The sequence below is a fragment of the Furipterus horrens genome, unplaced genomic scaffold (genome assembly GCF_987537825.1).
Source record: "Furipterus horrens unplaced genomic scaffold, mFurHor1.1.pri manual_scaffold_3, whole genome shotgun sequence".
In the NCBI taxonomy this organism is placed as follows: domain Eukaryota; kingdom Metazoa; phylum Chordata; class Mammalia; order Chiroptera; family Furipteridae; genus Furipterus; species Furipterus horrens.
The window spans coordinates 31,385,996-31,403,665 of NW_028327173.1; the positions used below are offsets into that span (position 1 = coordinate 31,385,996).

At 43.3% G+C, this 17,670-nt stretch overlaps 1 protein-coding gene across 1 annotated transcript; it reads left to right on the forward strand.

Annotated features, from left to right (window-relative positions):
• Window positions 1-501: 501 nt before the first annotated feature.
• LURAP1 (leucine rich adaptor protein 1) lies at window positions 502-10,197 on the forward strand. The gene is made up of 2 exons (XM_090269380.1): window positions 502-741; window positions 8,324-10,197. The coding sequence occupies exons 1-2, from the start codon at window positions 544-546 to the stop codon at window positions 8,843-8,845; spliced, it is 720 nt and encodes a 239-aa protein (XP_090125506.1). The 5' UTR covers window positions 502-543; the 3' UTR covers window positions 8,846-10,197.
• Window positions 10,198-17,670: the final 7,473 nt, after the last annotated feature.

Genomic DNA, 17,670 nt, shown 5'->3' on the forward strand with positions numbered 1-17,670 from the left:
ATTTACAAGATCAAGCATGATTTGGCCCATGTGGACCTCTTCAGCTTCAATACTGGTCGCTCCTCATTGGGCAAACTTTACTTTCCAGTCCCTTAAATGCAGGAAGCCTTCCAAAACCCTCAGTAGTTCTGTTACCACTGTTCTTAAATTCCTGCATCCATGACTGATTATGCGTAGTTTTCATTCAGCAAACATTTATTGGGTGCCTGCTGTGTGCCACTGGATTCAGTACCGGGGAGAAGGCTCTGAGCTCTCTGAATGCTCCTCTAGGTATAAATCCAGAATCGCCCAGCCGTAAACATTCCAGGACCAGAGGATTGTGTGCGCAGCACTCGAATATATACACACACACACACAAACACACAGTGCTCTGCGCGGCTTTTCTGAGTGTTACGGGCGCGCTCCTCCCTCCCCGGCGTGGCGCGGGCGGGGACCCACCGGTTCCGCTCCGCACTAGCAGCGGAGACCGGAGGACCCCCAGAATCGGGGCCCCCACCCACCCCCCGTGTCGGGTCGCCCAGCTCTATTCAGGCTTAGGCCCGCATGGAGGGGACTGAAGAGTCACAGACGCCTGACCTGCGAGACGTGGAGGGCAAGGTGGGCAGGAAGACCCCCGAAGGGCTGCTCCGCGGGCTTCGAGGGGAGCGGGAGCCGGGAACCTCTGGAGCGCTAGTGCTCCCTGGGGCGCCTAGCACGGGCCACGGCCTGGGGGACAAGATCATGGCGCTGAAGATGGAGCTGGTGAGTGTGGGCTCCACAGGCCGGGGTGGGGCGAAGGGGGTGGACCCGAGTCCTCCGTGTAGGGCCTGAGGGAGCGACTCAGAGTTGGATTGGAGATAAGGGAGTTAAAACTCCCCGCTTACTCCTCAGGATCTCTCCCAGGTCAATCCTTACACCCTGGCGTTCATTAATTGCCTCCCCCAAGGGTGTGTGGGGTGTAGATGGGGTCCTGAGGGCTTAGGGTGGGAGGCACAGGCTCTTGGAAGTTTTTCCTGCCATTGGGAGGGGAGAGGTGAAGACTGGCAAGCACTGAGAACCTAGCATAGCAGAAATCCCACCCCACCCTCCCCCACCCCCGACCCCGACCCCCACCAGCTCACCCACAGGGCCGTCTATCCCCCAGCCGCCATTATAGGACAACACATTTTTTCTCCTCCCGCAAACTGGACCCAGGGTTTGTTCTTCTGAGGCCCCAGTGTTCATAACAGTATGCAGCACAGAAGAGATCTGGGTGAAAAGTGCCTGGACTAGGGCCACTAAAACATCCTCCTTTCCCTAACATTCTCCCAACCCCCCTTAAAATATTTGAAAGGTTCCTGGAACCTTAGCAGACATGAGTAGAAGCACTTATCTGTTGGTTTCATCACCTCTGACTCAGTCTCCTCCCACCAACCCCCAAGGTGCACTGGATATTTGGATCTCATCTGTACCTCTTAGGGGAGAAGAAAAGGGAACAGGCACCCTCCCACTTCTCTGTTGCTGCTGGTCTAGACTGAGAGCCAAAAGGGCAGTTGGGGCTCATCAGGCTCCCCAGGGTCCTGATTCCGGTGAAGGAGGCGATTTACACCTGCCATCACTTTACAGCCAAGTTCTGGGGAACTGAGGAATTGCCAGCTGCTGTCTGGCCTAGAACCAGGAAGCCACAGTGAGGATATGAGTTAATAAGTCTTCCTGGAGCCCCACTGTGTGCCCAGCTCTGTGCCAGATGGAGCTGTGAGGGAGAGGCAGAGGAGATAGTGGGGGCTTCCAGACAGCCTGATAGGCTAGGAGGAGAGCCTTATGGGCAGAACAATCCGGGAAAGCTCCCTGGGGGAAGGATTTGAATGTCATGTGTGCAGTTGGCCTTGAAGATTGGAGGTGAGCCAAATTCTCCAGAGTAGTTCCCACCTAAGGGAGGGGCCTGGCTTTGCCTCATTGTACACTTTAGACCAAGGCCTACGAAGAGCCTACCTGGAGTGCCCTGCTTTGGAAACTAACTTTCAACAAGTGCATGTGCCTACCTCATACTGAGCACATTACAAGATAGTCTCTTAATCCTCATTAGCTAAGTGATATTTTATAGATGAAAAAAGTGAGGCACAAAGAGGTTAAGTAACTGCCCCAAGTCATGTGAAAAGTAAGAAAAAGCAGAGGTAGGCTTTGAACCCAGATGAACTGCCTACACTTTACGTCTGCCATTGAGACTTGTTTTGTGCCAGACACTTTAAAGACATTTTATGTCATTCAAGTGACAAAAGCAGTCATAATTTTCCCCACCTCACAGACGAAGCATGCTTGTGGGTGTTGAGGGACTTGCCTGAGCTCACACAGAAGCTAGTGGAGGAGCCATGCCTACTTTCTGTGGTTCTAACTCTTTTCTGCCTTTGGTGGAGATGACCTATTTGTAAATTTTCAGGGGGTACATTTAACTTCTGATCAGGTCTGTCTTGACCCAACCTTGTCTGGGGACCTAGGCTGCCCATGAAGGGCAGGAGGAAGGGAACCTTCTGAAAGACAGAACAGGGAGAGGCCTCCTATATGCCCCACGGGTCTCTACCCCATTCCCTTCGTCCTCACGCCAGGATGTCTTTAATCTCTTTATATGCTCTGCCCTGCCCACTAGGTTGCACCCAGGGAGGACAAGGGGCGGGCAGTGGGTGTTCCCTTGGAGCCACTTGTGACAGAGCTGGTCCAAGCCCTCTAAGTACTGACCTTCAACTGTCCTCCCAGCTCTCCTAGAGGGAGGGGACAGTCTTGCCCTTGAGGCCAAGGACATCTCTGCTTCTAGGCCTCTTCCCTCCTGTGTCTTTCCCCTATGGAAAGGTTGGTGAACCACCCAGACTCCTGGACATGTGGGAAGGGGAAACAGTGTCCTTAATACTCCCGCCCAAATAACTGTTGCTATGACAACCACCCCCACAGAAGAGTTTCAAAAAACCCTTTAGACAAGGAGTAGGGGGCATAGGTTCAAGTCCTAGCTCTGCTCCTGAATCGCTTTGTGATCTTGAGTAGGGCCTCTCTCTTGACAGTTTTTCTGCCTCTTCCTAGAGGGAGAGGAGGGGGCTGAGGGATTGTGGAACCAGATGACCTCGAAGAGCCTTTGTAGTAACAATAGTCTGAGAATTTCAGTCCACGACCAGGGATTTAGGACTGGAACCTCTGGATGTTTACCCCAGGGCTTGATTTGAATTGAGTGAAGAGGAAGCAATACTATGACCTCAGGGCTCGGCAGAGTCTGATGTGTATGTGTTCAGGGGAGGAGTGGGAAACCTGCATCTCTCTGGGAAGAGAATTGGGCTGGAGTGACGTCTGAGGCTGCATCTCTCCTGAATTGTTTATCCCCTTTTTGTTTCCAAAGAGTGTGAAATGAGTGTTCTTTTTCTAGCAAGAAAGCCTTGCTTGCTTCTATTCTGTGGAGTGATGCAGTTACAGAGAATCCCACTCTTACAGGACTATAGAATCTGGTCCTCAGATTCATTTCCCTCCAACATGGTAAAGCCCAAACCCCTGAATCCTGGGACCAGCAGAGGGGGCCCAGGATAGTAAAGACAAGGAAATCACAAAACTGTATTGGACCTACCCAACCCCGGGCTAAGCACCATAAATGAGCTGGGCAGGACCTGGTCTCAGGGAGCTCACAGTGTGGGTTAGGGAATGAGAGAGACAGACTAATTAGTACAGGACAGTAAGTGTTATTGGAACCCAGGGAGGGCTTTCTGGAAGAGTCTTCATTATAGAGGGATGGATTTGTGCTCTGAAAAGTCTACTTTGAATTGGAGGAGATATGCTGTTTTCTCTGGTTGGAATGCCTCTCTCCACTGCTATGTCTGACTAGTTCTACTTAATCAGTCTCAGCTTATGTCCCTTATTCTAGGAAGCATTTTCTTACTTCCATGGTTGGATAATGGCCCTCTAGGTACCCACAGCCCTTAGTATTTGCTACATGGAATTTTGCAAATGTTTGTGTCATTGTTTTATCTAACCCACTGTGAACTCTATGAGGGCACGAAATGGTGTCTTTTCTTCCTTTAACACAATGCCATGCCTGTAAGAAACACTCAATAAATGTTGTTCTACTCAAATAAGTATTGACTGAATGGATTAATTCCATCTTGAAGAAGGCAGGGAAGTCTTTCTAGAGGAGGTGGCATCTGAGTTGGGCCTTGAAGAGGGAATTTAAAGTCAGTGGGAATTCCAGTGCAAGATGGCATATTGAACACATGCATTTACCTCCATTCCTTCCTGAAACTCCACTAAAAAGCCAGTAGAAGGATTATTGTAAAATCCAAGAAACCATTATGATAACAAGAACAGGAGAGAGGATGATAGGAGCAAAGTTTTGGAAGATGAAAAGCAACCCATTTTGCACTACTAACACTTTCAAAGGTCTCAAGAGTTAGAAACAAGTATTTCTGGAACTGGGGGTGCAGGAGCTGAAAATAAAAGGGTGTTGGTGAAGATCTGTTTATGAATCGTACTCTAAGGTCCCTTCCCTAACTGGGCAACCACTCCTTTATCCCAGCAGAACACTGAAGATGTAAGTTTTGGAAAGACTAGAACAGAAAGAAGGGAGAAAGGAGAAGGGAGGAAGGAAGGATGAATGGAAGGAAGAAGAGGAGAAAAGGAGGGAGGGAAAGAGGAAGGAGAAACATAGCAGGAGAAGCACTTTTAATATGAGGAATTTTGTTTAGTACATTTAATTTGGTACATTTAATTTAATGGACTAGGACTGTTGGTTTCCCAGAGGGAATATATTTGTCCCTAGTATGAAATAATTGAAGGTAATCTCTTTTTAAAAAATTTTTTAAAGATTTTATTTATTTATTTTTAGACAGAGGAGAAAGGAGGGAGAAAGAGAGGGAGAGAAACATCCGTGTGTATAGAGATGCAATCGGTTGCCTCTCGTGCGCCCCCAACCAGGGACCTGGCCTGCAACCCAGGCATGTGCCCTTACTAGGAATCAAACTGGCAACTTTCCAGTTCATAGGCCAGCACTCAATGCGCTAAGCCACACCAGCCAGGGCTAAAGGTAATCTCTTTTCTCTTGTCAGTAATAGTCTGTACAGTCTGGTACTTCAGTTATTTATGCCCACATCTCCTTATTGAAATGGCAAGCGTTTGTTAAGCAAGGATAGTTTCTCCATTATCTTTGTAATTACTTGAAAATCCAGGTACCCAATAATCATTTATTTAATCAAATTAGAATTCTGATAATATTCTAAAAACACAAATAATTTCAAGTACAAAAATTTTGTTCAGAGCTTATGCCATAGTAAATAAGTTAACTATAGTAATATATAAAGCCAGATAGTTACCATTTATTGATTGACAAAAACTTATCAGGTAATATGCTACATATGTTAATATGTTCCTTTCATTTCTTAAAATAAACCTTTAAATTAGATAGTATCTTAATTTTATAATGAAGAAATGAAGATTTGAAGGGGGAAAAAATCCATTTTAATATGGCTCCTTAATGGCAAAACTGGAATTTGAATCCAGATGTTTAATTCTAGTGCCTCTATTTTTCCAAATGTATAAGTAATTGGTCTATTTGTGATATCATTGTAGATATGAGTAAAGAAATTATTTCTTAAATAATTTAATAAACATTTATCAAATGATATATATTTTAAAAATAATAGAACTGGCCCTGACTGGTGTGGCATAGTGGGTTGGGCATTATCCTACAAGCCAAAAGGTCACCGGTTCGATTCCTAGTCAGGGCACATACCTGGGTTGTGGGCCAGGTCCCCAGTTGGGAGCATGTAAGAGGCAGTCAAGTGATGTTTCTCTCCCTCTCTTTCTTCCTCCCTTCTCTCTAAAAATAAATGAGTAAAATTAAAAAATATATATATGAAAGAACTGAAGGTCTCCAGATTGGGAGACACTAAGCAACATTGAAGACAAATGGGATTACATGAAAATGTACTAAATGTTATGAAATACTCCTCCCAGCCTTCCTCCTTACTTGGCTTCCAGAATATTGGCAGCCTTGCTTATACCTTGTATTATACACTCTAGATGGGTATAATATGTTGACTCTGATGAATCCAAGAAAATAAAAAGGCAAAAAATTCTGACTTCAGCCCTTACCCAATCAACCAACCCAGCCAGATAACTCTTAGTGAGATTCAGAGTTTGCAAGCTTCACACATGCACTCAAAGTTTCCAATCAGCTTTTTTAAAAGACCACTCCGAAGTGTGAGCAGTAGCTAAAGATCATAAGCTATTTGACGACCTAAACGAAGAGAAAAATGCAACTTGAATAAAATGGAGATACTATAGGAAAATGAGAACTTACAAAAATCATTAGTTATATCCTTAGAGAGATAAAAGATAATATTGCACCATGAACAAAAACAGGAATGTATAAAAAAGGAAAACATTCATAAAACCAGAAAAACTTTGGGAAATAAAAATATGATAGGAAAAAAAATGAAAAACTCAGTAGAAAGGTTCAAAATAGTTAAGAAACTAGAACAACTATAGAGATGGAAGAGGAAAAAGAGAAAAGAAAAAAAGATCAGCTCAGGTTGCCCTCTGTCTAAATAATAGGATTTCCAGAAAAAAAACCCAGAAAGATATTAAAGAAGAAATAATTATTAAAGATATAATAAAAGGAAATCTAGATGTGAAGAACATGAGTTTCCAGATGAAAGGGTCCAACAAGTGGCCAATTAGTGGATTAAAAATTGACCTACACCATGTCAAATTACTCTAATAATTTAGAACACTGGAAACAAAGAGAAGATCTTAACAACTTCCACAAAGAGTGGGAAGATGGTCATATACAAAGGATCAGGAATGAGAATAGCATCAAATTTTTAAATTGTAACACTGAAAATTAGAGAAAAATGAATCAGTGTCTTAAATCTTGAGGAAAAATTATTTTCAACCTAGAATCTTATACCCAGCCAAATTATCAACAGTGTGAGGAGAGAATCACAACATTTTAAAACATGAAGGCTTCAAAAAATGTACTTCCTATGCAGACATAAAGTTGTAAGAAATGAAAAGTAACTATAGTAAACCACATGGCTTAGCTGTGAATAGTATTTCTAAAGTCTAATAAGGTAAACACTGAATAATTAATTTATTGCATATATTATTTGCATATATGGGGAGGTGGGAAGGGTGCCTCTATGGCAGAGGAGTGGGGAGTAGGATGAAAGAGTTAAATCCTTCGATCGTGTGGAAAGTCAATGGAAAACACCTAAGACTTACAAATCAGTAAGTAACACATTCTTTGGAAATTAGAAGGTAAGTACCAAAATAAACAGCTAAAAGTTAATAGTTGTCTCTTGAAAGTGGGATTTAGGACAATGACAGGGAACTGTTACTTTTCATAATAAATCTTGTAGAACTGTTTGCCTCTTTACATCTGTCTATTCCTTTGATTAAAAGTAACACTAAATAAAAGGAAGTTTAGGTCATGCCTAGCAGGACCTGGGGTTCCCAGGGAAGAATGCTAGAAGTGAAGCTAGAGAGTTGGAAAGAGCCATATTATGACAGCCTTTGAATGCCAACTGCTAAAGTGTTTAGATTTTATTTTCTAAGAGCAGTGCAAAGCCCATAAAGGCTCTTGAGCAAGGGAGAGGCAGGTTCAGACTTGCGCTTGGGGAAGATAATTCAGTGCATCTGAGTTGGAAGGGACTGTAGCGATTACGCAGTAAGTCACACTTACTCCCAGTACAAACGGAGACCGGTGTGTGGTGGAGAGAAACCCTGAATTCCCAGTCAGAAGGATCCTGACCCTATTAAGTCCTAGCCAACTATTTCCTCCCATAACAACTGCTACCAATACTCTGAAGGGACTGGGGGACCAGATTAGCTCCCTCTTTATCCCCCAGCTTCTGCCTTTTCTTGGTCCAGTCTACTTCCCATGTAACGCCTGGTCTCCTATCAAACTATTCTTTGGTGAATGTGGACTGGTTCAATAGTTAATAGTATGAAATTCAATGCTTAGTAGGATCAAATTTTAATATTTAACATTTACTGAGACCTTACTCCATGTCAGGCCCTGTGCTGAGTACATAATAGACAGCATCTCAAAATTCTTACAGCCACCCTGTGAGGCGAGTGAGTCCTATTTTACAAACAAGGAAACCGAGGCTCAAAAAAGGTAAGAAAGTTGGCCATAGTGGTATAGATAATCAGTGGCAGAGATGAGATTTTAAAACAGTAACTTCTCTGCTTCTAAAGCCCACACTCTAGACCCTTCTATTTCCATGCTTTTTGAAAGTGAAACTTAGTTGGTTGGACTATAAGGTAGGGGCCTCTGGAAACATTTGGGAAACCCATGGCCCCAAACCTGGGACTGATTCTTTCTCCCACTCCCCAGGCTTACCTTCGAGCCATCGACGTGAAGATCCTACAGCAGCTGGTGACTTTGAACGAGGGCATTGAGGCGGTGCGCTGGCTATTGGAAGAGCGGGGGACATTGACCAGCCACTGCAGCAGCCTTACCAGCAGCCAATATAGCCTGACAGGTGGGAGTCCAGGCCGCTCAAGGCGAGGCAGCTGGGATAGCCTGCCCGACACCAGCTCCACTGACCGGCTGGACAGTGTCTCCATTGGCAGCTTCCTGGACACCGTGGCCCCTGGCGAGCTGGATGAACAGGGCCCCCTCAGTGCTCCCCATCCTGAGATGGACTGGGCAAAAGTTATACCCGGAGGAGAGAGGGCTAGGACTGAGGTGGACCTGACAGCCACCAAGCTAGGGAGTTTGAGGGCTATGTGGAAGCCTTCGGGAGAGGGGCTCCAAAGTGGACCTCCTGAGGCACCAGAGGATGAGAGTGCCAAGCTAGACTTTGAGGTCCACTGGTACTGGGGGCAGTGCCAAGATGATGTGACCTTCCTGTAACAACTTCTCCACCCTTTCGTACTGCTGTGGCTCTTCACTAGACCCTCATCTCCCTTGAAATTTATTCTCCCTCAGTCTGGGACTAGGAAGAGGTTGCATTGAAATCATTTATCATGGACACCTGGTCTCACCATCCCTCTGGTCCCTGGGGAGGCTCTGCCTCTATCCCTCAATTATTGGGTCCCTAGAGCTATTTCCATAGATACATTGACTCTAGAGGCTTGACCTGTGGCTCCTGGTGTGATGTTCTCTCTTCCCCTTTGCCCTGTAACTGAGTAAGGATTTGAGGGATTTAGGACCCTTAGGGGATCAGTGATGAAGAGCTGGGGGTATAATTACCTCCATCTAGGAGCCTTGGCCTGCCTCTTGGCTGAGATGGAGGATTGCAGAAGGACATGGTCACTCAGAGCCAGCCCTCCATGGATTGGCCTTCCCAGACACCTCTGGGGTTAGTAGAATCACTTTCTGTTTGGTGAGTGATGCCATTTCCTGCCAGGATGGATTAGTCTTTCCACTGTACCCGTGTTTAGTGGTGATAGGTCAATACAGCAGTGTCTCAACTCCTGCTGCTAAGTGAGACCGTGCCATTTATTCTCCACACCATTACTTCTTGTGAGGGGGAGCATACCACCCCCCTGGCAGGAAAGTTTCTCATTGTCAGATGTTTGCACTGCTTTTCAGAAAGGTTCATACTTTTTAAACAGGGTGTTCCTATTTTATCTCAGGGGGCCTTGCTTCCTCTGTGACCACATCCCTGTCTGGTGCCAGCACTCCTATATCTGTGCTTTGAGGGAGGGAAGCTGGCAAGGGCCACCACCTACTGCTCTAAAAAGTCTGTTTGGCCGGCCCTGCCACAGTCCCCTGTTTTACCCTGTCCCTGGGTTGCCCCCATTCTTGTATTCTGGCTCCAAATCTGACTGCCAGGAGATTCAGCCTTTGTGGCTCCACACCTTCCTGGTTTCCACTTCCATTTCAGGCCTGAGGCCTTTTATATGCAGATGAGGCCCCCAGCCTCTTCTCCCTGTTGCTGATGGAAGCCAGAGGGAGGATAAGCTTGAGGTCTCAGAGCCCTGGAGGTGTACCAGAATTTCTAAAGTGAGGAGGTGTCTGTCTTCTCTAATCCTGTGACGTCCCCCTCCGCCATTTGGTCACAAGGACCTGCCCAGAGACTGGGACACAAGGAATCCCCTTGTTTGAGTTACAATGGAAGGGGGTGTGGCAGGCAAAGACAGAGGCTCTTTAGTCCTAGGGCCCACGTCCTGGGAGGAGAGAGAGATCCAGGGAAAGGCCACTTTCCATCCTCCCTTAGAGCAAACCCTAGACCCCTAGGACCTGAGGAGGGAGCAGAGGACTGGCTCTGGGCCTAGGTCCCAGGGCCCTAATGAATTACACCAAAGAAGGAATTCAGGAAAGCTGCCAACCTGAGGCTCAGGGAGAGGACAAGGAGATAAGGGCTGTAGTTGATGTCAAAGAATGAATTCTTGGAGGTTAACCCTTTGAACCCCAGGTATCTGCCCATATGTTGGTCCTTATCTTTCCTGGGCCCTGAAACTAGATTATTAGAAGGCAAAAAGGACAGAAAAGGATATCAGGTGATCCTTGCCTGTTTGCTGTGCCCTCCCGAGTTGAAGTGGTCCCCCAATCCTAGAATAACTGCTGCAGTTTCTCTACTTTTCATTCTATGTTGGGGAAGGGAAGGAAGTCAGGTGGGTCATCCCCACTTGCCCTAAACTCCTCAAGTCTTGTTCTGCTCCCCTCACCCCAGTCATTTGGGGGCAATACATTCAGTTCATGGCTGTCCCCTAAAGACCCTCTCTCCTCCTCTCATCTCCTTAATGTGGTTGAAATCACTAAAATATAATCTTAGCCTCTCTTCTGCCTCCTACCAGTCCTCTCCTTACCACTGCTCCTGGTCTTGGGGCTCCTGACCCCCCAACCCCTGGGCTGAAAATTCAAATACCCTTTTGAAATTACTACTCAGTTGCCATTTTGTAATGTACTATGTACTCTTGGGTAACTATCATGCATTCCTTTTTGAAGCTTGCTTATTTGTTTAGGCTAGAAACTTCTGAGCTAAAGAAGTTGCCTGCCCTCTTGTGGCCATTATGCGCCATTGCCATGGCTAGCTGTGTGGAACCACCAAATTCAAATACAGCATTACAGAAGACCAGCCTCCTCGTTGCACAGACAGGCTGGAGAGGCAGGCCTAGAGAGGTCAGAGACTTTCCCAGTGTCATCCATGCTAAATCCATCGCAATGCCCAGGTTAGAGAACCCAGATCTCCTGCCTGCCTGCCTGCCCACACTTCCATCACTTGGCCAGAGGGTTCCCCCACCTCACCCAGTCAATACTACCCAAGCTCAAAGGGACTGAAAGCATTGTTCCTCTGTTTTAATATTTAGGTTCTCACCCTACTGTAAAGAGGTAGTTTAATGTTTAGAGAAGAGTTGTAGTCTCTGAGGAGACAGAACCTTGGACTTGGATTGGGTAAAGGGTACACTAATCTTGACTGCAGTACAGATATAAGGAAAATCAATCCTGGATCATTTTTCTGGGAAGGGAGGGCAAGTAGGCCCAGAGGTCATGAGTGTAGAATTCAGCATTTCAAACCTGGAGCTTAGAAGTGCGGCCTGGGATGGAGAGGTTTGAGATTAGGAAATCCAGGTGGGTCCTGTGGAGTTGGAGAGCTCCACAGGTCGGGGGATTATTGCTCAATCGGATAGGCATCCAAGGGTTGAGGAGCTGGAGAGGTGGGGTGAGTTGAGATGCCTGGGCACTCCAGGTAGGTCTGGGCATCCTACTTAATACCTTAGACCCTATTTTACTGCCAGAGTAGTTCAGGAACCCAGTAAACACACATCCTTGGTTGCTCCTACCTGCCAGTGGACTGGGTGCTTGAGGCTTATCTCTTCTGTTAATTTCGAACTTCCTAGGCTACAAGGAGGACCTGTTTAGTAGCTCAAAGAAAGGGAAGGGAGGAAAGGGAGGAGAGTTGTAGAGAGATAAGAGAGAATAAGATGAAAACAGAGTGGAACGGAGTGTTGAAAGTATAATCAGAGAGAGCATACTGCTTCCAAGTGGGCTTTAGTCAGGGCTCAGGGTAAAGGCAGAGGTGAGACTGCTCTTGGCAGCTGCAGAAACAGGTAGGATAAGGGGTGTTGCTGGCCGGGGTGGGTACATGAGGGAGACATGAAACCATGTGAGTGGGCAACTGTAAGAGCCTGCATTTAGGATGGGGCAGTGAGGTTGAGCATTGGCAGCCCAGGTGAGAAATGCTTGGGGGTTGTAGTGGACACAAGCTCAGTATGTGCCAGGCATGTACCAAGTATTCAGTGGCGCCTGTTGACTGAATGAAGGAATGAATATGTAAACCCACAAGGAGATGTGACTTATTTTTTTAAGTGGGTAATTAGGTAATAGTAAGTAATTTAAAAACATTATTTGATTCTTGCAACCCTATAAATAATGCCATATTAACAATATCTCATTGCTTAGACATTTGATCAGGGTCAGATAGATAATAAGTGAATGATATGAACTTAGTTCAGTCTGACTGCGGGGGCTTCCAGGAAGTTTTCTCTGATTCTCCACTTCCCACTCTCACAGATCTTGCTTTCTTAGAACAGATTAGTGCTGCTTAGCAGCAGGGCCAGCATACTAGTTTCCTATTCTTGCTGTAATGACTCGTGTAAACTTAATTGCTTAAAAGAACACAAATGTATTATCTGACAGCTCTGGAGGTCACAGGTCTGAAGTCAGTTTCATTGGGCTAAATTAAAGTCAGGATGTTGACAAGCTGCATTCCTTCTGGAGACTCTAGGGAACAATCCATTTCTTTGCCTTTTCCAGGTTCTAGAGGCTGCTTGCATTCCTTGGTTCATGGCCCCTTCCTCCATCATCAAGCCAGCAGCACAGCATCTTCACTTCTCTACCCTCTGCTTCCATTCTTACATCTTCTTTCTCTAATTCTTCTGTTTCCTCTTATGAGGATTACATTGTGATTACATATCCTTGTAATTACATTGGGCTCACTGAGATAACCCAGGATCATCTTCCCATCTCAAGATCCTTAATTTAATCATATCTTCAAAGTCCCTTTTACTATATAAGGTAAGATAGGAATTAGGATATGAGCATCTTTGGAGGAGGGGCCATTATTCAACCACTAGAAGAGATGGAGGATAGGCAGGAGGTTGCACACCGGACCAGAATGAGCGTTTATGCTTTGTGCAGCCTCCCTCAGCCTGGTGCCGAGAGAGAGGTGGCCAGGTTCTGGCCCCATGGCAAGTGCCTCCTACATCATCACTACCAGGTAGAGGTGAGACTGAAGGTCAGACTTGAAAAAAATTCTCAATTTAGGGAACTTTTCAGGCTTGAGACTCTGCTAGTAGACATGATGGAGGGTTCCAGCAACCTCTGCCTTCAACGTTGCCTCCCTTCCAGAGCCATTCTGTACTCCTCAAGGCGGGAGATAATTACCAGCAAACTAGTCCACACTCTCTCTGGCAAGGGTAGATTTTCTTCTTTTTAAAAAGTATTATTTATGTCCTGGCTGGTATGGCTCAGTGGATTGAGCCCTGGTCTTCGAGTCAAAGGGTCTCCAGTTCTATTACCAGTCAAGGCACATGTCTGTGTTGCGGGCCAGGTCCCCAGTAGGGGGCGCATGAGAGGCAACCAGTCAATGTATCTGTCACACGTTGTTTCTCTCCCTCTTTCTCCCTTCCCCTCTCTTTGAAAGCAAATAAATGAAATCTTTAAAAAATAAGTAAATAAAATTATTATTTATTGATTTTAGAGAAAGGAAGGGAGAAAGAGACATCAATTTGTTGTTCCACTTATGTATGCATTCATTGGTTAATTTTTGAAACTTTTATTTATTGAATTTTAGAGAGAAATACCGTTTTGTTGTTCTATGTATTTATGCATTTGTTGGTTGATTCTTGTATGTACCCTGACTGGTGGTCAAACCCACAACCTTGGTGTCTCAGGATGATGCTCTCACCAACTGAGCTACCTGGCCAAGGCAATTTTCTCCTTTTTTAAATTATTTTTTATTCCTTAATAGTTAAACTCTCATCATCAGTTGAGTCTAGGTCTCTTTCTTGTTTCATTTGCTTTTCATCCCCAATTCTATTCCTCTCCCTGACCTAGGCAAATACTCTGTGTTCAGTATGTCTTTATACATGTATGCATTTTTAAATATATGTAATTATGTGCTTATGTGTTTTAATATATATATAAAGGGATACTTTTATAATAAGCTAACTTCTATAATATATTGCCCCATATTTCAGTGATTTAACACAATAAAGCTTTACTTTTTACTTACACAGGAGCACAAGTGTTCTGGTTGGACAGCTCTCTACCACTGTGCATTTCAGGTCCCAGGCTCCTCCCATTTTCAGATGGTGATAGCCTGATTCTGCATCACAAGGTTCCCTGTCAACTTTTCACCAAATTGTTTTACCATCCATTAATGACCATTTTATGAATTGGTTATTTATCAGGGTTTACAAAATAATGATTTTCTAATGCTGTTATGTTTTCTTTCATTAGTTCTAATTCTGTCCGAAAAAATATTTTCACATTCTCTAGGACTATTTAGTTACCCTGAAATAAAGTTCATACCAGAATGTCAAGATAAATGCATAAGTCTCTCCTTATTTATTTCTTTCAAAGTAGTGGATTGGTGTCCTAGCAACTTGGTGTCGATTTTATTTTGTTTTGCTTTCTCTTTAAATTATTGTTGTGAACTTGTAGTTTTTATATATTTAATGTCTTAATCATTTGCAGTTATTTTTGTTTTATATAAAATTTCAAGCATATGCAAAAACAGAAAATAATATAATTAACTTCCATGCACCCATCACTCTGCTTTAATAATTATCAACTCATGGCCTATCTTGGTTTATTTATTCCCCTAACTACTGTCCCACTAACTGGGATTATTTTGAAGCAAAACTAGGTATGATTCCAATTCAGCTATATATGTTTTAGTATGTATCTCTAAAAGATAAGGACTTTTATTACCATTATTGTACCTAAAAAATAATAATTTCTCAATATAATAAAATATAGTTTCTGTTCAATTTTCCCCAATTTTCTGATAAACTTTTTAAAAGCTTTAGTATCAGGGTTATGCTGGCCTCCTAAAAAGAGTTAGAAAGTGTTTCCTCCTTCCCTGTTTTCTAAAAGCATTTGCGTAAGATTGGTAGTACAGTATTCCCTCACTTATTGCAGGTATTACGTTCTAGACCCCCCCACCCCCACGATAAGTGAAAATCAGCGAAGTAGGAACCTTACATTTATTTTAGTATTTATATATATTTTAAGGCTTTATAAACCCTTCCCACGCACTTATAAGCCGTTCCCAGTCCCTTATTAACCTTTCCCACTCCCTTATTAACCTTTTCCACACTTTTATAAATACTACTCATGTTCTTAAACATACTCTACACTCTTAAACCTACATAACTTTAACAACATACATATACAGTACCGCAAAATCCCGCAATATAGCGAAAAACCCGCGATAAATAATTATATTTTTTAAAATCCCGCGATACAGTGAGGCCACGATAAATGAACCGCGATATAGAGAGGGACTACTGTATTATTCAGTATTCGATAGAATTTATCAGTGAAATAATTGGGCCTTGAGTTTTCTTTGTGGGGAGGTTTTCTTAATAACAAATTCAATTTATTTGACACATATAAGGTTATTCAGACTTTTAATTTCATTTTGAATTAGTTTTGGTAAGTTGTGTTTCTCAGGGAATTTGTCTATTTCAACAAGGTTATTGAATTTATTAGTGTAGAGATGTTCATAACACTGTTACTCTTTTAAAAACTTGACTAATTGTAAAATAAAGCACAAATGTAGAAAACACACAAAACAAATGTAAGGCTTGATGAATGATTCTAAGGCAAACACTTTTGTTACCACTGCCATGTCAAGAACTAGAACCGACCCACAAGTTCTGTCCATGGCACCATTTCAAGTATAAACCCTTTGCTCTGCCATCAGTAGCCAGTCACTTCCTTATATCTTTTTTGTATTTATATCCAAATGTGTATCAACAGATACTAGCTTAGTCTTGTCCATTTAAAAACCATTGATGTCTTACAAGTCTCTTATTCGATAAAGTCCTCTCGTCATCCCTTGCTTAATTCTTTATAATTTATTTGTGGAAGAACCTTGGGTATCTGACTGGTAGAGTTTACTACAGTCTGAATTTTGCTGATTACATACTCATGATGCAGTTTTAAATGTTTCTGTGTCCTCAGTATTTCCTACAAATTGGTGGCTGGATCCAGAGGCTGAATCAGACTCAGATTTGATCACTTTAGCAAGACTATAAGTGGCATATAAATCTAGTTGTCTCTATGCTTGTGATTTTTTTCAGGTGTTGATACTGATTGCCTGAATGCATTAATCTATTGAGGGCTGCAAAATGGTGCTGTGAATTCTATAATTTCCTTTTATTAGTTGAAATGATTTTATAAAGGGAAACATCCTCTTAGCTACTGTTTGGTTTCTGAGTGTATAGTTCCTATAGGAAAAGCAGAATAAATACTTGAGTCTTTCTTTTTCCACCAGTTTTCAAGATACTGAATTGGATTCCTATTATCCTCAGAAGGTGACTATTTTTAAAAACATCATTATAGACTTGTGATTTATATATATTTGATGGCTTTCAGTTAATTGGAATGGTTATCATTATTGAAATGCCAAGTGCACTGACTTTGGCCAGAGTTGTCTCATCAAATTGGGTCCTGAGTCCTTTTGATATGACAAGTAATTTTGTTGCTATTTGTTAGGAGAAAATTATCCTGGGTCATCATATACATATCTTGTCCCAGACTGGAATTAGCCATTCTCCAAGAAGCTTTGGGGTTTATAAGTGAGAAATTATATTTCAAGACTACAGTCAGGCCTTATCAGTGGACAGAGCTAGGAGACTATACACATACATACACTATATATCGCTATATATCTCTATATTTGATGTATATATATGTGTGTATATATACACACACACACACAACACATATAAAATACCTCATGAATACATATTGATAATTTCAATTCAAATTCAAGATTAAAGAGCCTTTAGTTAATGTCTTCTTTAGCTCCTTTCTTCCATACCAAGAATCCTGGTTTTCAAGAACACAGGAGATGATGAAATTAGAATATGCCATAACTTCCCTGACTGCTGTGGCTCAGTGATAAGGCATTGTCCAGCATACTGAACGGTCGCTGGTTCAATTCCTGGTCGGGGCACACGCCTGAGTTGCAGGCCAGAACCCTAGTTCAGGGCAACTGATCGATGTTTCTCTCACACACTGATGTTTCTCTCCCTTTCTTTCTCCTTCCTTTCTCCCCTCTATAAATAAATAAATAGAAAAATAAATAAATAAATAAATAAATAAATAAATAAATACTTTCAGAAATCAAATAGAATGGAAGTCAAAAAAATGGAATTAAACCACATCCATCCAGACTGGTAGGAGGGGTGCAGATGCGGAACAGGCTGGTCCCACACCCATGTATGGTGGGTAAAAATTCTTGAGGGATATCTCAGGAGCAAGGAGTCAGCCCCAACACCAGGCACTCCAGCCCAGGGTTCCAGTGTCAGGAATATAAGTCCCTATAACTACTGGTTGCAAAAACCAGAGGTATTGAGTTTCTAGAAGAAACTGCTGGTGTCCCAAGCAGTTCCTCTTAAAGAACCCACACAGAGACTACTCAGACTCATTCCCTCGGAGCTCCAGCACGGGGGTAGCAGCTTGAAAAGCATCAGTGGCATACAGCAGAGAACTGA

Bases quoted from the DNA above. Each gene is read 5' to 3' on its own strand.
- LURAP1 (XM_090269380.1), top strand. From the start codon at position 544: ATGGAGGGGACTGAAGAGTCACAGACGCCTGACCTGCGAGACGTGGAG. The intron at 742-8,323 runs GTGAGTGTGGGC...CCCACTCCCCAG, and splicing joins TGGCGCTGAAGATGGAGCTG to GCTTACCTTCGAGCCATCGA.